General features: G+C 39.7%; 1 protein-coding gene across 5 annotated transcripts in view; it reads left to right on the top strand.

The window, feature by feature from the left end:
* Positions 1-24,000, top strand: part of rapgef5a (Rap guanine nucleotide exchange factor (GEF) 5a) — an 85,415-nt gene that overhangs the window by 28,481 nt on the left and 32,934 nt on the right. For 4 of the 5 annotated variants that reach the window (XM_027175733.2, XM_027175732.2, XM_027175731.2 and 1 more), the window contains exons 6-9: positions 2,153-2,234; positions 7,297-7,345; positions 7,454-7,530; positions 18,726-18,854. In XM_027175733.2, coding sequence (XP_027031534.2) covers positions 2,153-2,234; positions 7,297-7,345; positions 7,454-7,530; positions 18,726-18,854 — 337 coding nt within the window. Of the gene's footprint in view, positions 1-2,152; positions 2,235-7,296; positions 7,346-7,453; positions 7,531-18,346; positions 18,630-18,725; positions 18,855-24,000 lie in introns of those variants that run through there. The other variant, XM_047807879.1, reaches the window with a different exon arrangement.

Here is a 24,000-nt window from a genome sequence, read left to right as displayed (position 1 = left end):
GCTGATAGGGAGGGATAGAGAGTTTTCTCTGAGTTGTTTTCTTTGGGTTTCTGCTTGTATGTAAATAGTTTCTTCAGTTTGCTGGAGCTGTGTGAACTTTTGCTTTCTTTCTACATGAGCTGGTTGGATATTCCAGTCACGTTCACAACCTTCCAACTGCTCGACATCTTTTGCATGCAATTTGAATATTGCACAACTTTACAATTACCAGTTTGGCCAGAACTCTGTGTGTGTGTTTGTGTGTGTTTGTGTGCCTCTGTGTGTGTGTCTCTGTGTGTGTGTCTCTGTGTGTGTGTCTTTGTGTGTGTGTCTTTCTGTGTGTCTGTGTGTGTGTCTGTGTGTGTCTATGTATGTGAGTGTGTGCGTGTGTGTGTTTGCCTGCCTCTGTGTGTGTGTCTCTGTGTGTGTGTCTGTGTGTGTCTCTGTGTGTGTCTTTGTGTGTGTCTCTGTGTGTGTCTTTGTGTGTGTGTCTCTCTCTGTGTGTGTGTGTCTCTGTGTGTGGCTGTGTGTCTCTGTGTGTATATTTGTGTGTATCTGTGTGTCTCTGTTTGTCTCTGTGTGTGTGTCTCTATACTTGTCTCTGCTCGTGTGTCTCTGTGTGTGTCTCTGTGTGTGTCTGTGTGTGTGTCTCTTTGTGTCTATGTGTGTGCGTCTCTGAGTGTCTCTGCACGTGAGTCTCTGTGTATGTGTCTCTGTGCATGTCTCTGTGTGTGTCTCTTTGTGTCTATGTGTGTGCGTCTCTGTGTGTGCGTGCGTTTGTGTGTATGTGTGTGTTAAAAACCCTGTGCATACGCAAACCTAATTGTAACAAAAACTTTTAAAACATTCAAATACATGCTTTTTGGTTTTTAGTTCATTGTGAAGCTTTGAAGCCTTTTTTTCTATGAAATAGACTAAACAAATAAACTGGACTCATGCTGCCAGACCGAATTGTGTCTTCCATCGAGCACTGTAATGCAAATCGTAAAAAGATGAACGAAGGGAAAAGAAAAAAAACTTGCGGAAAAGCCAGAAATTTGAAAAGTTAATATTTATCTGAGATGGGAAATTGTTTTTTTTTGTTGTTCTTCAAATAAATGATGGTATTGTAGACTTATTCTTTTCTTTGTAATCACTTTTGCATCATTTTCAGGATCATTGCCTGAACCAAATTCCTTTAAAATTGCCAAATGTATAAAGAGAAACCCAGCTCAAGTGACCACAGTGTGAGTTTATATTCAATAAACAATGCATGGAAACATTATTTGCAGTAATTCATAATATAATAATTGCAATTAATTTTGTTGATATGTAGCTTGAGCGAGATAAACTAAGCAGGATGCTAATATCATACCGCTCAGGCTAGCTATGGCAGTCAAGTATGAAGTATCGAATAGCAAAAATACGCTAACACAACAAACACTGCTAAGTATCCAATACTTTGCTAGTTTTTTCTTTAGCTTAGCTTAAAATAACTGGCTAGGAATTTAAATTCCTCAATGAGGATCGTTCCGATGAGCGAGCGAATCGTTCACTAGCTTCTTGCTACATAATAAAAGTCTTATCTGTTCAGGAAAAACTCCAACGATTCGTTTTCTGCTAATTGTATTGTGCTGATACACAGACTTCCTGTTGTTTACTCCTTAAATCTTGGCTATTGCTCCTTCCTGTCACTGTGTTGTCAGAGTTTTTCCACAAAAACACAGCACAGAGAACTTTGTCGTGTCTGAAACATTTGCGTCTAAATTTTTGTCATTCTTTTGCGACTTGTACAGCAAGAAAGCCTTAAATGTCTTTTTCCTTAAGTGTTTTTTGTCCTCTTATAAGAGCTAGGTCAAGCAGGCACTTGATCCTGGTGTCGAGTATTCTCTGTAGGTCGTGTTCAGTTTGTTTTGGAGATGGACTGATATTTTCACGGATACTTGAATCGAGCTCTTGTGTATAAACTGTCAGAATGAAGACAAATGGCTAGTCGAGGTTTAGCCTGCTGAGTGTGGAGTACAGAGACTGGTGGTCAGGAGGGGGCAGTACAGAGCTGAGGTCTTAACCCTGAGTGTGTGTGTGTGTGTGTGTGTGTGTGTGTGTGTGTGTGTGTGTGTGAGTGTTACATTTGCCCTTGTGTATTAGATGGCATCTTTGTTTGATTTGCCTTTTCTTTGTTTTTTCCCCCCAGTCCCGAAGAGGATCCCGAAGGAAAGCGGGATATCTGTGGAGAAATTCTGCAGATGAAAGCTTTGGAAAGGCTAACATCCACGGTGAGTGTGTGTGTGTGTGTGTGCGTGTGTGTGTGTGTGTGTGTGTGTGACCTCTCACTTCACTGTGCTTGTCACTGTATGTTGAATGCAAGTCATTCTACTGTGTGTGTGTGTGTGTGTGTGTGTGTGTGTGTGTGTGTGTGTGTGTGTGTGTGTGTGTGTGTGTTTGTGTGAGTGTGTGTGTGTTTGTGTGTGTTTGTGTGAGTGTGTGTGTGTGTGTGTGTTTGTGTGAGTGTGTGTGTGTGTGTGTGTGTGTGTGTGTGTGACCTCTCACTTCACTGTGCTTGTCACTGTATGTTGAATGCAAGTCATTCTACTGTGTGTGTGTGTGTGTGTGTGTGTGTGTGTGTGTGTGTGTGTGTGTGTGTGTGTGTGTGTTTGTGTGAGTGTGTGTGTGTTTGTGTGTGTGTTTGTGTGTGTGTTTGTGTGAGTGTGTGTGTGTGTGTGTGTGTTTGTGTGAGTGTGTGTGTGTTTGTGTGAGTGTGTGTGTGTTTGTGTGAGTGTGTGTGTGTGTGTGTGTGTGTGTGTGTGTGTGTGTGTGTGTGTGTGTGTGTGTGTCCCAGTCCTTTAATATCTATGTAGTTCAGCTCATGGCTGCCATTTAAACCCAAAGGAGGTCCATCTGTCATGTTATCATGCCCTCGTGTCCCTGTGGCACAGAGATCAGTCGTACTTATCTCTCACTGTCATGTAGCAGAACTCCATCACACACATACACACACAGGCTGTTTAGAAACAAAGGAGCTTCCAAGTGCAGATATTACTGCCTTATTTAAAGCATAATACATTTTACATTGTCTCCTTACAAATATGCTCATTAAACAGAACTGAAAATATCACCATATACTGTACTGTAGGTGATAGAGGTGCTTTAGGCTTCATTTATCTTTTAGGGAAAAAACAATGGCGGGTTTATAAAAAAGTTTCTGTAACAATACTTTACAGTAGGTTTCATATGATCATTGATCCTTACACCAATTCAACATTTGTTTGACTGTATATTTGTAATCACACCCCCATATGAGGATGGGTTCCCCTTTGAGTCTGGTTCTTCTCAAGGTTTCTTCCTTACCAATTTAAGGGAGTTTTTCCTTGCCACTGCTGCCTGAGTCACTCAGACTTGCTCATTGGAGTTAAATACATATACATACATACATACATACATACATACATACATACATACATACATACACACACACTGTGAACTATATATATATATATATATATATAATTTTTATTATATTAATTCTCTATATTTCTCCTTATATTAACCTTTTGTTCTGTGTTTATGTTCTGTAAAGCTGCTTTGAGACATTGTCCATTGTAAAAAGCGCTATACAAATAAGCTTGAATTGAATGAGTTGAATTGAATTGAATGTGTCGATAACTGGCCAACAGACATTATTTATTTGATGTTGTCATGGACACAGCAAACATCATACACGCAAAGCTGAACCAAAAAGCAGCATCGAAACTGCACAAATTCAGCTAAGCCATCGCAGCATGTCCGCTATCGTAGACATAGGGAGCCATTACTTTTGCACCAATCTATGGTTTTATTTATTGATCTTCATAAATGTTTATATAGTCGCTGTATCACGATTTGTACGATCCGAAGCCGAGTCACGTCTGCATGTAAACGTACACGAACTCATAAAGTCTTTGTACAATATGAATGTGAATGAACAAACCAGAGTTTCATGAAAACTTTGTCTTGTAAATAATAATTTGTCTTGTAAACGTTTACGCCGTTTACGTCTTATCCAGAGAGACTTTTTTTTAAAATCTTATTTTATACAAATGAGCAACTGAGGGTTAAGGGCCTTGCTCAAGGACCCAGCGGTGGCAGCTTGATAAACCTGGTATTCGAGCTCACAACCTTCTGATCAGTTGTAGATTAACGTCTCGATCGTCACTCTACCACATCTCCCTAAGTGTTCCTGCGAGTGACATTAAGAAATTTGTTTGTATCCATGTAGATAAATGAGCTTGCTTTTCCGTGCACACGTTCTATACGCTAGCAGCCAGCTTTATCGTGACGTGACAGACTCGGCTCTACTGTGAGGCGAGATGGATGAGATAAGCACGAAAATGCTGCTTAGTGTCAATTTCCCGTGCGGAACGTCTGTATTGATTTCTGAACAGATTCATAACTAGGGTCATTTCACTAAATTACATGGTAAATGATCTGCAGATATGCCCTGATTGTTCGGCTCCTGGGTGGTGACGTGAACATTTGTACTTGACAGGATAGAAGGGTGTGTGTTCAGTAGTGTGAGAGCACACACTCGTTAGAATTCTGGATAGATCTGGTTTCCCAGGCAGGCATTAAAGCTTAAAGAGTCTAGAAGAGATGTGACGGGTCGCACCATTAACATCAGATATTACAGCTGTAATAATAGAAGCTAATAACACTCTACCTAAAAATAGGTTGAAAATAATATAAAAACGCATTCATGAGTCTCGGAAACTATTCTATTGCACATTTCTGGCTTAAATTTCATTCCACAGAGTATTAGAACTGCAGTCTCAGTGGTCTGTATGACCCAGATCGGTGTCTTAAGCAGTTTTCCAACTGAGGCGTTTACTATGGTCCGAATCTGACTGTGATTTGTTCTGTAGCGTCGGTCAGGTTTCAGATTCGCTTGCTACTATCGGACCCTGGTGCGTTTGCGTTCATCTTACGTCATCGCAAACGCACATGGAGATCACAACCATTTCCACCACATTTTTGGTGCTATTATGTGTAGTAACACACCTCACCTGTCCTTTCTCTATTCCATAACATTCCCCTGCCACTCATGCTACTTGTTTGCATTGGAAACAAATGATGATGTCATCAGCCAAAACAATTCACTCAAGGGAATCCAGCACAACCGAACTCACACCAGCTCCTACAGGCTGGACTTGGGTTCGGTATCCATGTTGCCGTTCCTGCTCCATTTACATTTATGGCATTTGGCCGACTCCCTTATCCAGAGCAACTTACATTTTATCTCACATATGCAGCAAATGGGTGTTAAGGGCCTTGCTCAGGGGCCCAGGAATGTCAAATTGGCAACCCTGGGATATGAACTCATGACCTTCTGATCAGTCGTCCATCACCTTAACCGGTGAGCTACTACATCCCCTACATCCACATGACAGATTTCACATTCCCGATTATTCAGTCGGTTTCAGACTAAACTGCCAGAGTGAAAGCCTATTTAATCGCAGGATGCCGGGGCACCAGCGTACGGTGTGTGTGCGCGAGGGCGACTGGTATACATGAGCTAGCAGGGATAATCCGCTGTCTGTCAAAGAGCGAAATCTGTAGAAGCTCTCGTATTCTGTATTCAATCAGCTAACAAATGCAAACAAAGAGGATTCTTTGGTATTTTTTTTTTGGAACTGAGCACATCACCATCACTAATAAGAACTCAATAAAGAATGGCATGGATAAATGAGGCTGGAGTTTCCAAGCACCAACCATGAACCTACATACAGAAGAACCATAAGAAAAATAAAACAGCAGCCACACAGAAAATGCACATAAATTAAACATGCAGACTTAGTCTAGACATTTATCTGGTAAATTTAAGGGATAAATTTACCCGTTTGGAAAATGTCTAAATCGTTTCCGGGTGTAAAAAATAAAAAGTATAGACATGACTAAGATTATGGACTCTCGAGAAAATAAAGATTTTCCACAATATTTCTATGGCTTTTAATACCACTTTAGTATAAACCCTAGAGTAATCCAAACCAAAGAACTGGTGGTGGATTTCTATAGGCAGAAATAAAATTCATTATTACCACCAGTGAACATTCAGGGAGAGGACATTATGGGAGTGGACTCTTACAAATACGTACATGGGTGTTCATTTGAACAGCAAACTGGACTGGACAGACAATACTGAGGCAATCAACAAGAAAGGACAGAGCAGACTCTTTCTGCTGAGGAGACTAAGGAGTGCAGGGAGAGCTACTGAAGACCTTTTTCGTTTCTGTGGTGGCCTCAGCCATATTCTATGGCGTGGTATGCTGGTGCAACAGCATCTCTACTGCAGAGAGGCTGGACAAGCTGATCAGGCAGCTCAGTCCGGGGGATTCCTCTGGACACTGTACAGGAGGTGGGAGAAAGGAGGATGGTAGCAAAACTATCATCATTGCTGGAGAACGACTCTCACCTCCTGTACGAAATCTCTGAGCAGCTCCTTCAGTGACAGACAGTTACATCTAAGTGTCTGAAGCGATACAGACGCTCTTTTCTCCCTGTAGCTATTAGGCTTTACAATCAAAGCTGCTCCCAGTGAACCAGTCACAATAATACACACTGTTATTACTGTTTAATTGCAATAATAAACAATAACAAAGTATTTTAAACATATGCGATAACAGAAATTTTGAAAAATGTGCAATATTATCTCTTTTTTATATATTTTTGTTTTGTATACACTGTATATTATATTATGTCTTTATTCCTTATTCTTTTTATATATTTTTGCTGCTGTAACAGAGAAATTTCCCCATTGTGGGACGAATACTTTTAACAATGGATTTTATCGCAATGCAGCTTTGTAGAAATCCGGTTCTAGAATCGACAATGAAATTTATCCCTTCATCGTCTCCTTCGCGCTTAATAAAAGTGAGCTGTTTTTGTAGGTTTTTTGCTTAAATTTGATCTCAGCATCTGTCTCTCATGTTTTATTCCATACACTGGCTTATCCTTCTACAATCAGTGCTACACGATCGGGCTGTTTTGTAGCTTTTAACTTTTTAATCATCAAAAACATAAATAAATAAAGAAGTCAGCCGCCGTTTCCTGCGGCGAGACACGTCCACATCCTCGTCAGACTCAGAAGTCTTGTTTAAGGGCAACTTTACAGCGCTTGTCCATTAAGAAGGAACTGTACAGTATGAGGGTTATTGCATTTTTCATCATTTGTGTCTGTCTTCTGTGTCCTGTGTTATAAATACTACATCATGTGCTTTCTCCTTACTGGCCTTACTGCAGTACCATGAGTGTTTTTCTTGCTTTTCTTTTCTTGTCTAGCTGAAACATATTTCCTGTTGTTCACAGGTACAAAATGAACTAGCTGCGGCGCTGGCGAGGAAGGCACGCAAATCAAGTAAGATTAATGAGCTTTCTGATGGGAAGCAAAGAAATCAGTGTCTTCTTTATGGTTGTGTTTACTAAACACAGTTAGACTAATAGATTGCATGCTGATTGATTGCAGTGTCTGAGGATGACAATTCAGAGACAGGAGAAAGTTCCCAACAAGAACCACAGAAGCCAGTCGAAGACAAAGTCAAGGTACGGTACGGTACGCTGAGAATGTCTGGTTTCTGTTGTGTTACCTCACGCTGGGTTGTTATAACTTGGTTTATTTTATATTCAGCTGTGTGTATTTTAACCATGTGCTTTTTAGTTTAGGAATTTTGCTTGATTTAACTAGCTAGTATTTAGCCATAAATTTTTATTTATACTGTATATACAGCGGAACGTCAGCATACGAACGATCTCCCTTACCAATTTTCGCCTTAAGAATTGAAATTTTGCAAGAAATTTGCATAAGCGTACAAAGCTTATTTGGTATACATAGGAACCGAACGCCGGCTAAGTTGCACGTATTTCCGAGAGCTGTGCAAAACTTCTTTGCATCAGTGGAATGCCAAGCGAAAGCGTTGCATTCGGCATGCGTTTAAAAACTACGCGGTTTTTGTTGACAGATTAATGGCGTGTGCGGTTTGTTCTATTTTTAGCCCACGATTAGCTACACAACTTCATTAGAGTTTTTTGCATTTTGTGCAAGATTTAGTGAAGACATTGCACTGTGGGTCCTAAGAAAGTAAGCAAGAACATTAGCACAAAGAAAAGGGAGCCATTTTCATTGGACATAAAGAAAGAAATCATCGCTTAAAAAGCAGCCGGTGTACAAACGTGCGATTTTGCTCGAGAGCAGGAATGGTCAGCATCCGCCGTAAGCACAGCAATCCTCAAGGAAAAGGACAAGATTGTTTTTCTATGCAAAAATATGATTGTAATGTTGGAAATAGTCAATAGTAATAATATTGGGTGGCTGGAACAGATCATCTGTATTACATTATTTCCTACGGGAAATTTATTTTAATACGTAATAATTTTCGCCTTAAGAACTCGCCTTCAGAACGAATTAAAATCGGATGTCGAGGTTCAACTGTATAATGCAAAGACACCAAGACAGTAAAGAACAAGACAAAACCGTCAAGAATATCAACATTTGTCGTTCAAAACATACAAATCAAAACAAATCAGCGTTGTCAAAACATACAGAATAGATTCTATCTGAAAACGCTATCAGTGAAAGAACAGTCTTCCATTAGCCAGCTGTAGGAAACTTTTTTCCTCCAGCCCCTATTTCCTGAACAAAAGAACAAAAATTTTAAAGCAATTTTAGCTTTTAGAAAGAGTGACTCAGCAGCTTAGCGAAGAATAAAGAGCACAGGGGGTCGACAGGGGGGTCGTGTCTGAAGAGGAACACGGCACTTTATTTCAGAAAGGTGTGTGTTTCCTGTGGATTTCTAGAATAATGTGAACCGTGGGTATGAAGTTCTGTTTGTGTGCCTGAGTGCATTTACGTGTCTGGAGTTGTGTGGGCGAGAGAGAGAGAGAGAGAGAGAGAGAGAGAGAGAGAGAGAGAGAGAGAGAGAGAGAGAGAGAGAGAGAGAGAGAGAGAGAGAGAGAGAGAGAGAGAGGACAGGAAACAGGACAGAGAGGGTGAGTGAGTGAGCTTGGCAAGGCTTTAGACATGGGAAACCTCTTACTGCGTCTCAATAATTCACCATTTCACTGTGATTTGATCAGACAGAAAAATCTCACACAATAAAGAAACATAGTGCAGCAACACAACACAACATCTGAGATCAGATCTGACGTCCTCACTACAATCGCACACACCATACACACATACTGCACAGATCTGTGATCAGACACGCTGTAATAGCAACAACACAGATCTGTTTTGTACCACAACATAGGCTTGAGATCAGACAGCCTCACTGCACTCACACTGTACACACACTGCACAGGTTTTAAATCAGACAGAAGAGCAACATACTCTAGCTACACTGGACAGATATGAGGTCAGACATGTTCACTAACATTCCACAATCCACCGAGTCTGCGTTAGATCAAACATAACACAACATATTTTACCATCACAACACAGATCTGAGATCAGACATATTTCGAACCACATTGCACTCCCACACTGTATACACACTGCATAGACTTGAGATTAGATTTTATTTTTTTACCAAACGGCAACAAAGCTTCATAAGTCTGCGATCAGACAGCAAAGTCACATTTTATACCTATATTTGATCTGAGACATATAGACCACACGTGTTTTATCAGACGTCCTCACTACAATTCCAGACTATACATACACTGCACAGTCCTTAGATCAGACATTCACTACCACATAGGAAAATAACAGGAATCTGCTCAGCTATGCGATACTGCTCATTAGAGACTCACAGGCCTTGATTAGGCCTTAGATTAGACACTAGAGTACATACTGTACTAACACAACATAAAGAGGCAGAGATCAGATTCTCTCACTACAGTTCTTCGTTGTTCACAGCGTACAGGCCTTAGATTAGACAGTGGAGGGATGTACTGTACTAAGACAGATCTGAGATCAGACATATTTACTATAGCACCACACTGAATTGATACTGCCGAGGCCTGAGATGACAAAAACAATGCAACAGTGCAATACCTCAGGTCTGAGATCAGACACAATAAAATACCAGATTTCCCAGGTCTGAGATTATAGACACAATAAAACAAGATTAAAAAAAAGAAAGACTGTAATACCGCATTGCCCTAACTTGAGATTAGACAGATATAATATAATACTACATTCCTTGCACAGGTCTGAGATCAGACTCAGCTTACTTATTGCAAAAATCTGGAACTGTTTTGGCAAAACCCTGTATATCTTTTCCTCATTCACCACCTTCCTCATTATTTGCATGGTTGTTGTAGTCGTTGGACTTGTAACAGGAAGTGCCTCAGGCTGAAAAGAGAGAGAGAGAGTGAGAGAGGCAGAGAGAGAGAGAGAGAGAGAGAGAGAGAGAGAGAGAGAGAGAGAGAGAGAGAGAGAGAGAGAGAGAGAGAGGGACAGGTCTTGTGATGACGCTTATCAGACATGTTTATTTCTTGAGAAACTCCTACAGGAAAGTGCTGATGAGGGAGTTTTCATGTCTCGTGTGGGTGAGAAAGCGACACAATCAGAGGCAGTTATTTATAGCTAACGATACAGATCCTAGGAAAAAATAAATAGAGTTTCTCCTCAGGGATTCGCCGTGAACACAGAAAACTACATAAGGAGAATAAACAAGATATCTACAGTCATATGCACAATTATTCTGGAGCCAGGAATTAGATTTTTAGATATGGACAACGTGTCAGTACAGAAAAAATTGTTTTTTAGGAATATCAGTTGATATTTAACAGAATAAAAGTGACATGACATACGGCTAAGTACGGTAACAACACAACATACACACTCACACACACACACACAATCTCACACACACTGCACAAACCCGGAATCAGGCAGAAGAGCGGCATAGTGCAGCATATACACAAGACATACACACGAGATCAGACATCCTTACTACAGTCACACACTACACAGCAACAACACTACACAGTCCTGAGATCAGACATCCTTACTACAATTACACACTACACAAAACACTACACAGTCCTGAGATCAGACATCCTTACTACAGTCACACACTACACAAAACACTACACAGTCCTGAGATCAGACATCCTTACTACAATCACACACTACACAGCAACAACACTACACAGTCCTGAGATCAGACATCCTTACTACAATTACACACTACACAAAACACTACACAGTCCTGAGATCAGACATCCTTACTACAGTCACACACTACACAGCAACGACACTACACAGTCCTGAGATCAGACATCCTTACTACAATCACACACTACACAAAACACTACACAGTCCTGAGATCAGACATCCTTACTACAATCACACACTACACAAAACACTACACAGTCCTGAGATCAGACATTCTTACTACAATCACACACTACACAAAACACTACACAGTCCTGAGATCAGACATCCTTACTACAATTACACACTACACAAAACACTACACAGTCCTGAGATCAGACATCCTTACTACAATTACACACTACACAAAACATTACACAGTTCTGAGATCAGACATCTTCACTACAATCACACACTACACAAACACTACACAGTCCTGAGATCAGACATTCTTACTACAATCACACACTACACAAAACACTACACAGTCCTGAGATCAGACATTCTTACTACAATCACACACTACACAAAACACTACACAGTCCTGAGATCAGACATCCTTACTACAGTCACACACTACACAAAACACTACACAGTCCTGAGATCAGACATCCTTACTATAGTCACACACTACACAGCAACAACACTACACAGTCCTGAGATCAGACATCCTTACTACAATCACACACTACACAAAACACTACACAGTCCTGAGATCAGACATCCTTACTACAATCACACACTACACAAACACTACACAGTTCTGAGATCAGACATCTTCACTACAATCACACACTACACAAAACATTACACAGTTCTGAGATCAGACATCTTCACTACAATCACACACTACACAAACACTACACAGACATTGCACACTACACAAACATTGTACAGACCTTAGATCAGACATAACACCAACATTATATCAGCACAGTGCAGATGACACTACACAGACATCGCACACAACACAAACACTAAACAGTCCTGAGAACAAAAATTTAACCGCAGTGGCACGCTACAAAAACAATACACAATCCTGAGATCAGACGTCTTCTCTACAATCACATGCCACAAATACTGCACAGTCCTGAGATCAGACATCTTCACTACAATTGCACACTACACAAACACTACACAGACATCACACACTACACACAGATCTGAGATCAGACAGAAGAGCAACCCACTATAGTTACGCTGCACAGATCTTAGATTAGACATGCTCACTAGATTCAGACACTACACTGTACTGTACTATATATCTGACATAATAGCAATACCACCACCCACTGCACCACCCAATAACACCACCCACTGCACCAATCCAAGATCAGACAGAAGATCAGACATACAACAGAAAAAGGACATTCAGCATAATAACTATAAGCGAAATACAGAGAATCAGACCCAAATGTAGGATTAAAGGCAGGGTCTCTGATGTTTGAGAAATGTTTCAGAAAACTGAGTCGGACCGACAAACTAAACAGGAATGAAAAATAAACGTGTAGCCAATGAGCAGAAAGGGGCGGGTCTTGTCGATATGCGGCGGAGAGAGTGTTCAGTGCGCATGTGTGACATTAGCAGAAAGCGGTTTTAACATTGACATGGAGGATAAAAACAAAGAAAGAAAGAGAAGAAAGACTTACGATAAGGCAAGAAGTAGGACGTGTTAATATAGGATCAGCTTTCCAGCGCTGGAGAGAACTGAAGGAGCAGGAAGTTGGCCACATATTCACAGATTGAAGTTTCCTCGAGTCAATAACTCCTGAGCTAAACGCTGTTACTACACAAATAACACCTCTTTTCTATTGTAGTAATGTAGAGAGGCAGCTACAACCGCGTTTTGTGTAGTAACAGCGTTTAGCTCAGAAGTTATTGACTCGGGAAACTCCAATCTGTGAATATGTGGCCGACTTTACTTAAGACGCCGAGGCGCTTTTTTCCTTCTCGATAGGTGAGTAACGTTGGTTTTGCTTTGTTACCAGAACTAATATATGCCTTTGTCCTTTACATGATTATGCTTGTGTGTCATTTTTGCTTGGGCTGAGCTATCAATACAGGGGTGGGACCCATTTGGGTTAGGGCCGTGTTTGTTTGGGTGATTTTATACGTCAACACTGACTTTCAAACATCGGAGACCCTACATTTAACTAATGCACCTCAATCAACATAAATAAAATAGATCTAGTCTTACAGCGAACACGGAACAAATACAACATGAATAACAAAACATAACAATTCCATTGGAACCTGGTTACACATCCGACTGTACCGTGCAAACACACAACAAAGACTGACAAAGACAGGTACAAAAGGGCTGATATATATATATATAGGGCAAAACATTGGGGTAAATTAGGAACCGGTGACATGACGGAAAGGCAGAACAATAGGAAGCACAAAGCACAACTCACGTGGGGAATAACAATCGAAAAAGCCAGCTATGACGTAACGCCTGCCAGCACCCTCTGGTGGTCTGGCAGGGAACTGTCCCAGTATCTCCTCACAATGAGATTTTTTGCTGATCTAAGTAAGCTATAAAACACTAGGGGTTGTGCTACTTCAGGAAAATGATCAGTGCTGCTGGCTGTGTGTTGTGGCCTGACATGAGCTGCTGAAACACTGTTTCCACCTTGTAATGGAATATTTTCTGGTAGTTTTCTATCACAACCTTCAGTAGATTTCTTGCTCTTTTACTACAGCAGTTTGTCAGCGATTACAGTTTTAATAGTTAAAGGACATCTTGTACAGTTGACTAGTTTGTAAACAGTCACAATCACAATATTACTCGGAAACTACAAAGAGGACGTTCTTTGTCCTGAAGACTCTCCTGCAGAGGAAAACCTACACATTACACCTACAGTACTGACACTGGAGACTCCTTCCATAAATATAGAACGTTTATTTCATTTGAATGGAAGGAGTCTCTGGTATTAAGTAGACGAGTGTGTAGGTTTTCCTCGTAGCTTTTGTGTAGCACATCAGTTATATAGATCCCTGCGAATTAGTTATCACCATAGAAACAAGTATGTATAAGAACGATTTGCATTAATCTGAGAATTCAGCCGCCTCTGCCTTGTGTGTGTGGAGTTTGCATGTTCTCGGGGGCCTCGGGGGTTTCCTCCGGGTACTCAGGTTTCCTCCCCCGGTCCAAAGACATGCATGGTAGGTTGATTGGCATCTCTGGAAAATTGTCCGTAGTGTGTGTGTGTGAGTGAATGAGAGTGTGTGTGTCCTGCGATGGGTTGGCACTCCGTCCAGGGTGTATCCTGCCTTGATGCCCGATGACGCCTGAGATTTGACGCCTGGCACAGGCTCCCCGTGACCTGAGAAGTTCGGATAAGCGGTAGAAAATGAATGAATGAGTGAGAATTCAGCAGTACTGTGATTTAACTATTTAATATTAATGAATATTGAATATCTTTTTTTCCCCTTCATTTTTAACAAATATGCTCTATCTGAAATGTAGATTTTAGGTAGCTATTTTTTTTGCTGTCATAAATATGTTCGGCTGTGCTAGTGTTATCGGTGTGTTGCATTAATGATGGTTATATGAGTAAGTATAAGTGAGGAAAGGAAGTGGGTTTGTGTTTGTATGTGTTTGCATTGTGCTGGCGTAAATATCTATGCTGGAGGTTATTAGCTTGTGCAATTTTGGGACCCAGCGTCTTATTAGACTGAATGATGGCAAACAGAGCTTTTAGATGTGTGTGTGTGTGTGTGTGTGTGTGTGTGTGTGTGTGTGTGTGTGTGTGTGTGTGTGTGTGTGTGTGTGTGTGTGTGTAGCATGGCTGCTCTACATCTGATTAGAGCTCCTCTGTGGTTCCCTTCCACCCACAGCCTGGATGATTATTACCATGTAGGTAATTACAGCCTAGGTAATAGCATCTCTCCCTCTCTCTCTTTCTCTTTCTCTCTCTCTATCGCTCCTTCTCTCTTTCTCTCTTTCTTGAATTTATGCATATGTGGTCAGACATTTACATTTGTAAATGGCCACCAAAATTCTGTTTTAAAGTAAGCACTCTCTCTCAGTGACTCTCTCATGGCCCTATTCCTGTGTCCTCATATTAATATTCAGTATTTTAGTAGCATTAGGAGTCTTCATCTAAGCTTTCAGTCTTCCTCTGCAAGGCATTATATTGTGCAGGGAACTGCCCACAGCATCCATTTGTAGGGTCTCTTCAACCTGAACTGATGAAAAACATTTAGGTTTACAGCCATTATAGAAGTGACCAGCTGATTAATAAAAATTTCGCTCTGGTGGTGTTTAATATTGTAAATGGAAAAATAGCTACAAGCAAATAAACCTATAAATTGACAGTGAATAATTTGTGCAGTGTTGCTTTTAGTCACTTGTGTAGCATCGTATGATAAGCCTATAACTTTATTGATACAGATCATTAAGAAATTGATGAATGAATATGACTTAAAGGACCAGAACAACCAACCATATCCCTTTGTATTTGTTTGGAGTGCAATATGAGAAAGTTTACCTCAAATATTCACTCGAGACATATATTTAAATATAAGTACTTTTTCATTTCACTTCTTGGCTTGCAGCATGTTTTTTTTACCCTAATGTGTTTACCTGTTCCGTGTCTCACCTTGTTTCATTTGAATATTTCTACTCTGTATGTTAATATAGATTAGAAGCCTTTATTTTGTAACATATACATTACAGCACAGTTTATTTGTATATCCCAGCTTTGGAGGTTGGGGTTTAAGCACAGTGTTAGTCATGATACAGCACTCTTGGAGCAGTGAGGGTTAAGGGCCTTGCTCAAGGGCCCAACAGTGGCAGCTTAGCAGTGCTGGGGTTTAAACCCCGATCTTCCAATCCACAACCCAGAGCCTTAACCACTTGAGCCACCATTGAACCACAGCTTGCTTGCTTGTCTTCCATGTTTTTTGGTTCGGCCCACGCTCAGATGTTATTTTATTTGGGAAATTTGAACAATGCCTTCAACACTGTGATTTCTAGATTTGTCACCAAAAAACATTTGCTCTGTTTACATTATGACTTATACATCCCACCTTAGTTTAGCCACAGTGACTTTCAACCCCTATGGCTGGGAACAGGTATACTGATCAATTCAGAATTTCTTGTAAATCTGACCAAATTTATTAGATTAATTTAGTAGATTAATTTACAAGAATTAAATCTTAATTCTTGAAATAAGTGTGACCTTGTGCAGTTTACAGAGCGTTATGTATAATAAATAGCATTTCCTTACATTATGGGAAGTCATGGCCTAATGGTTAGAGAGTTAGACTCCTAACACTAAGGTTGTGGGTTCAGGTCCCGGGCCAGCAATACCACGACTGAGGTGCCCTTGAGCAAGGCACCGAACCCCCCCAACTGCTCCTCGGGCGCGCAGCATACAGTAAATGGCTGCCCACTGCTAAAGGTGTGTGTTTACTGCTGTGTGTGTGTGTGTGTGTGTGTGTGTGCACTTTAGATGGGTTAAATCTATCTATCTATCTATCTATCTATCTATCTATCTATCTATCTATTTATTTATTTATTTATTTATTTATTTATTTATTTATTTATTTATTTATTTATTTAACCCTCCCCAATTATAGTTTTTCTGACTCACAAACCCTAATCCCTTGGCACTATGGGATAATTAGTTCACAGGAAGTGCTCTGCTCTGCACCAATCAAAACCGAGCTCAGTGTCAATAAACAAAAGGACGCGTCTGATGATAGCTCGTGCCCTCATGATCTGGCTCCTCCCCCTGTTTCTGAAACTCACAACTGTCCCATGGGTGTGTCTGGGTTTGTGCGAGTTATCTCTTCTTCTGATACTCCTCTATGGAAAAATTTAAAATAGATTAAATTATGTTTTCAGCTTGATCTTCATACAACGCAGTGCATAAGTATTTGCATCCAACCCCATCCCCTAAAACATTTCTATATAAACGTTTTGTAGTTTTACATCCTGGAACTAAAGTAAACTTGAACTTTAACCCTTTTTACGAAACCTATAACATCGAGGCTGTTGATGAATTAAAATGTTTAATATTTTAGAAGGTATTAGATGATATTTTAGAAGATATAAGCACTGTGCAATAACACGTTATTATGCAGTGACCAGAAAATGTATTTTAAATGAACAGAATAGAAATAATCTCAAAAAATTAATTCATTAAAGTTTCTTGAAAACGTGTTTATCGGCTACACCAACAACTGCTTCCTATATATGGTACCTTTTGACCAGTACAATGGAGTGGAAATCGAGTTGTTATCAATAAAATGAGGGATTTTCTGGACGCGAGTCTTATCTAAAATGATTCATGTGATTCAAATGAGTCATAAGTCAAATACTGTAAGTGTTGGCTTTCAGTATGAGATGTGTGTTTTTCCCTCTGTCGATAACCTTACACAGAATTTTAGACTTTGTCTTCAAATTTTAGGTGTTTTTTTTAGAGAACAAACACTTGCGGCATCTCGGAGAGCAGAAATTCTTCTATGATGAAGAGTTTTCTATTAATATATTTCCCCTAGTAGGAAATGCTTGTATAAACACAACAAAGTCCTGAGTGTCTGTTTTCATACGAGCTTCATGTTAAACACCACTGTGGAGTGGGACATGACGAAGACATTCAATACTGAACATGAGCAAATTCCATATCTTAGTCTTTGTTTAAAAGACTTCATTTAGTTAGAAAGTTTAAGCTGTTTAAGTTTGGATCTGAGTTTTCTTTTTCACATGCAGTGCCTTGAAAAAATACCTTCCATTAGGGACTTAAATGTGATTAAATGGTATTAATCTAAACAAAACAGGCCATAATACTGAAGCTGAGGAGGAAAAAAATCAATATACTTTGCAATAAAATAAATAATAGTGTAAATAATTTTGCAGTTTATTGATTTTTTTCCCCCCAGCTCGATCAGTATGGCTATTTTGTGCAGATTTATGACATACTGTATAAGACTAAATCAGTCCCCTGGTTCAAGAGGGATGAATACTTAAGTTAAGAAATTTACTGCTAGCGGTGTAGCCTCCACTTTATTCTTTTTTCTTTATCTCTCGAACACACTAAAACACTCCTCAGATCGGATCTGTAGCTGTGTTTATGATCCGAAGCCTGCGGCTGATAAAACAGCTTCCTTTCAGGAAACTAAATACTCCACAGTTTGTCTTTCCCACTGCAGTTTAGTTACGTTGTCCTGTCTGCACTTTCCCGCTTCTCCTTTTGGGCGGAGTAACAAACGTGAGCCTTTTCTCTTTGCCAAACTCTCACACACGCGCACACACACGCGCACACACACACACTTACACACTTACTCACTGAAAGTAACACACTTACACACTCCTACTTCAGTCTAACGCAGGAGGGCAAATGAGCAGGGGATGAATGAGAAACGAGTTCAGGACATACTGTACACGTACACATAGACACCTCCGTTCTGGCAGCACTGAGACTTCAGGCTTCTACAACACACACTCATCAGGAGTTTATTACAGATTGAGGCACTGTGTCTGCTCTCCTGTTTGAGAGTGTGTACCGTGGCTCTGTCTGTCTGTGACTGAGTGAGTGAGTGTAAGTGTGTGTGTGTTGGAGAGATGAGCAGCATGACGTGGGACTGCGGGCTGAAGTATCTCTTCTCTCTGCCTCCGGTTCTGCAGCAGGGTGGTGTGTGTGCTCTGAGGTCCCCAGATGAGTTTTCACGCTTGGAGATGGTGCAGAGGCTGGCCAAGGACGGCTGCCGCTTTCTCCAGAACCAGAACTACAGACTACCTGAACGCCCAGCACAGGTCAGTGACCGTCTCTCTCTCTCTCTCTCTCTCTCTCTCTCTCTCTCTCTCTCTCTCTCTCTCTCTCTCTCTCTCTCTCTCTCACACACACACACTTTCTCTCTCATTTCATTAGCTGCTAGAAATGAGATATGACAGTTTGATTGAGATGTGACTACATTGCGACATTAGTTGCCTTTGTATTGAAATTAAAAAAATCTTATCAGAATTTCCACTTTTTTATTTCCACTTTATTCATTTACTTGGATTTTTCCTCATTGTAGTTGTTTGTAATTTCATTGAATTGTCTCTTTGATTCATGCGGTTTTCTTTTGTTAGTCATAAAAACTCATCGTAGCAAAATTCTAGTTGTTTGTTTTTGTTTATATTACTTACTTACTTAATTAATTAGTTCTTTTTTTTTTTTTTACCCAATTTTGGTTGTCTCACCAGGTTTTTACAACCAGTAGTACTATATTTATTTACTTATTGTCAGATCGATTAATTGATTGATTAAGATGAGTCAGAGTAAGGATCCGAATCGATTACCAGTATACAGCTACAACCAGTACAATTCATGCTCCGGCTCACACATGAAGGACGCCACACATTGCGCATCGTATCCGGATAAAGTATTAATCCGGATTAACGACACGACAGCAAAATGTGTTAATGTTATGCTTCAGCAGTCAAGTTTGAAAAGTCTAATTGTCTAACTAAAGTTAAAATTGAACAAATGAACAAAAAGACAAAAACAAAAAAAAAGGCAACTTGCTTTGGCCGAGAGGAATAAAAGTGTTAGCATCATTGTTAATTATATATCAATAAAAGTGTTAGCATCGTTGTTAATTATTTACCTATAACAAAACGTCCTCTACGTGTAACACACCGTTATAAACAACTTCGTTTTTTGTGTTAGCGTTAGGAAATGGTGAGATTTGTGTAGTTGTAATATCAGGAGAAAGTGCAGCTTTATTCAGGACCATGATTTTAGTGAAGCTGGCACAGTTGAGTCTAGAGGGAGCAGACGATTTGTGTTTGAACCTGTACTACAAGAGTTCGCTTAGTCTTCTCGTCTGTGTGTGTGTGTGTGTGTGTGTGTTCTGTAGCCCGCAGCAAGGTGACACAGCTGACTGAGTGATCGAGAGTCAAAGACAGAGGAAGCACATGTTTTTTTCTCTGTTGCTACTAGCAGAGACATTGAGGTTTTTAAACTAAAAATCTAAAATGAATTCCAAGTCAAGATTTATAACGACGAAGCTCCAGATTTTCAATTTTCAGTCGGCGTCACTTGTCGTTGTGGCTGTACATCAGGCATCTCGGTCGACTCGAGTCAATACAGATTTCCTGGACAGATGTGTTGAGGTTCACGTCAGGAAGTGTCCGAGCTGGTTAGGTACTGTAGATTAGTAAGAAAAATAAAGACTGGTCTGAAGGGAAATGGCAGGTTGAACTGCGAAAGAGAAGAAGTTTACATGCTGTCATTAAGGTGGAAAGGAGCAACCACATTGCATCATGTACTGTACTGTAGAAAGTGCTGAATTACAGTATGGGAAATAATGTGGTGGAGGATTTTGTGCTTTGGATGCAGATTTTAGCTCTGAAGAAGACAGCTGAGATGGTTTCAGTATATTGTGTAACTGCTGCTAATTTACTTCAGGACCGATTACAGCAGAAAATTGTCTGATTCAGTCGAACTGAGTTGACAAATTGGATGAAATGCCCATTTTTCTTGCCAATAGACAATTAGAGTTAACACAGAAAAGAAAATATTGTTAAAGGAAAAATAGATTTGACCATGCTTTCACACAGATACTATAACCCTGGACCAGCTTTTATATTTCCTGAACATGCCTGGTGTATTCAGTAGTCATTATTCAGTATTATGTCAATACATTCAGTATTTAGTGTATTCCGAATTCAGTTGTCAATGCGTTCATTATTCATTGTCTTCAGTAGTTAGAACATTCAGTAGACAGTATTCAGTATTTTGTACTCAGTTTATTCAGAATTCAGTGTATTCAATACGATCAGTTTATTCAGCGTTCACTGTATTCAGTATAAAGGATATTCCAAGTAAATTGTATACATGCTGTTCAGTATATTCAGCATTGAATGCATTAATTATTCAGTATTCAATGTATTAAATATTACATAGAAGAGTTCAATTTAGTCAGCTGTGTTACATATTAAGTATTTTGTATTACGTAGTCAGTGTATTCAGTATTCAGCATTCTGTATACTACTGTACAGTATGTATTCTGGTGTTTTTGGTCTCTGGTGTATTCAGTATTCGCCATATTCTGAATTCTCCAGATCAATAAAAAAATACCCCCATGTATTCAGTATTCAGTACCTTGTTAAAGGAAGAATCGATTTCATCATTCAATTAGCTTTTTGTTTGTGAACCAGAAGCATATCATGATCGATTTTTTGCACTTCTGAATGGGTTTTTAAAAAACACTGTAACATTCAGTAGTTTTCTGAAACCCGAGTGTATCTGTCGCTAGTCGTCTCTCAGTTTCTCACGTTGACTCATTTATATACACGTTTCCGTGTTTTCGTTCGGTGCGGATTTCACTTTTTCTGCATGGAAGCATCATCAGAAGTGTGTGACCCTGCTTTCACACAGCTTAGATCATGACGGTATCTGCAACAATTTTCACCTCATATCATCATACCACCTCACATCCTGCCCTAATCTGTTTATATCCCCGATTATTGTTCAGAAAAATATGTAGTGAGGAGAGTGAGGAACGTAAGTGTGGCCCCACTGACGACTTCTGGGCTTTCCGGAGATTGAAGCCTGTTCCAGCATCTTTATTTAATTGCTACTCTCTATCATTGTGGTCTGTAGCAATAATAGTGATTAAAGTGTAATAAAACATGAGAAACTCCAGGTGTTCATAAATATGGCTGGCATTTATGTCTATGTGCATATTTACTATTCCTTTACCTCTGTTTAATTACACTACCTCCTTAGCCCTGTATTAATTATCTCATTTATTTTATGCACATTTGTTTACTTTTTTTGTACTTGCAAAGACTGATTCCTCATAAGAGTCCACTAAATATCTCTTGCTTGCCAGTTCATTGTACATGTCTGTACATTTACTCGAAAATACTACCACCTCACATCTACCACCATAAAAAGACGTTAATAGTTAAGAAAAGTTTAAGGAACGATAACCCTGGACCAGCTTTCATATTCCCTGAATATGTTTGAAAACGTAAGGGTTTCAGTATTCAGTATATTCCATGTAATCTAGTATATCGTCACTGACGGGCGAAATCCTCGTATCTCCAAAACCATTATTTTTCGGGAAATAAAAAAACCGCCGTATCTTATCAACGATACACAGGGTTTAGTCCGCGTTGCAGTGGATTGTCTTGCGCTAAATTCCTGTCCTCAGACGAGCACCAGAACTAGCGGGGGTCAAGATTTTTTTTCTTTGAGCCCAGTGATTTGAAGACATTTACCTCAGAAGACGTGTTGATTCGTTGCGACTCTTAATCTTGAGGATATGCCGCGAAGCTCTCCCACGGAATGAAGAAGAGGTGGACAGATGAAGTGTCCAATGGAGTTAAGAGATTTGCACTCAAGCTATTTTAAAGACTCTAGATTGGTTAATAACTTGTAAAAATAACAGACCCACGTGGGGACTGACCAATAGCATCGATATGTGAAAAAATATGAAATTGACAAAATTTAGACATACAGTACGAGGATTCCGTCCGACAGCGACGATATTCAGAATATTCTATTTTGGTGTCTGGTGTATTCAGTATTTAGCATATCCAGTATTCTCAGGATCAGTATTTTCAGTGTTCACTATTCAGTATATTCAGGATCCAGGGTATTTAGTACTCAGTATATTCAGTGCAGTGTATTCAGCGTATACAGGATCCAGGGTAATTAGTATCCTCTAGATTAAGGATCCAGGATATTCAGTATTCAATATATTCAGTGCATTCTGCATATTCAGGATACATAATATTTAGCATGTTTAGTATAGAGTGTATTCAGTATCCAGAATATTTAGTATTCAGTGTACTGAATACATTCAGGTTTCAGAGAATTTAGTATTCAGTGCATCGAGTATATTCAGGATCCAAAGTATTTAGTATTCGGTATTCAGACTAATGCATTTACTAAGTAATGCATTTGTTTTCAGTGCAAATTCCCAATATTCTTTCAATTTGAAAAGTTAAAACGTTTCCATTGGCTCCCAAACTTTGTTTATTTTCCACCACATTAGTTTTGACTTATTAAACACAGCCTTTATTGTTATAATACACACACACACACACACACACACACACACACACACACACACACACACACACACACACACACACACACACACACACACACACACACACACACATATATATATATATGCAGTATCCTTTAAAATCCTTCACACAGACATGTTGACATTTCCTGCTACATGTTTTAGCATTATTACACTTTACACATGGATGTTGTACCACACTGAGACTGAGACTGAGCCACTGCTTTGGCTTCTCACAATAGCCACAACTCGGTCTCTCCCTTCCTGCCATTGACTCCAGCCGTCATCAGCGGTGACAGAAACGTCACTGACGGGGTGAGAGCGCAGACCTGATTACTGTTTGCCTCATGCACAAGCTTTTTCTCCTCCCATGGCTAAACGCTTGTTTCTGCACTAATCTGCTTCTGTCACATTGCCCATGCATCATAGAGTGTTTTTTTTTTATTTCTTAGGCTTTGGCCTTGAAGGCTCTCTGAAAGGAGATAAAATGACAAACGTCACACAGGCACGAGTGTGTTTCAGATTGCCGAGACTATTTCTGCCACAGCCTGCCTGCTATTTCATATTTCATGCATCGTGCCTTATGCTTAAAGGTGACATCATTAGGATATATACAGTATATCTAAACAAAATGTCCAGGTTAGATTTACTGTGATGGTAAATCCAGCTATAAGCAGCTTTAATGTCAGAAATAGCTTATTAGTCTTATTAGGCATCCAGGACGGAATAGGATACTCGACTAGTAACGTCTACAGACTTGAAACAGATTTTTATAAAAAAAAATAGCGATTGACGGCTGTAGAGATGGCTGTGGAGGCCTGGAATAAATTTACCCTTAATACAATGTAGTCATGGAAATCAAGGTTACCAGG

This window comes from Tachysurus fulvidraco, chromosome 24 (assembly GCF_022655615.1).
Source record: "Tachysurus fulvidraco isolate hzauxx_2018 chromosome 24, HZAU_PFXX_2.0, whole genome shotgun sequence".
Lineage (NCBI taxonomy): Eukaryota > Metazoa > Chordata > Actinopteri > Siluriformes > Bagridae > Tachysurus > Tachysurus fulvidraco.
The sequence above is the reverse complement of the archived record's forward strand: the minus strand, read 5'-3'. Positions and strand labels throughout refer to the sequence as shown.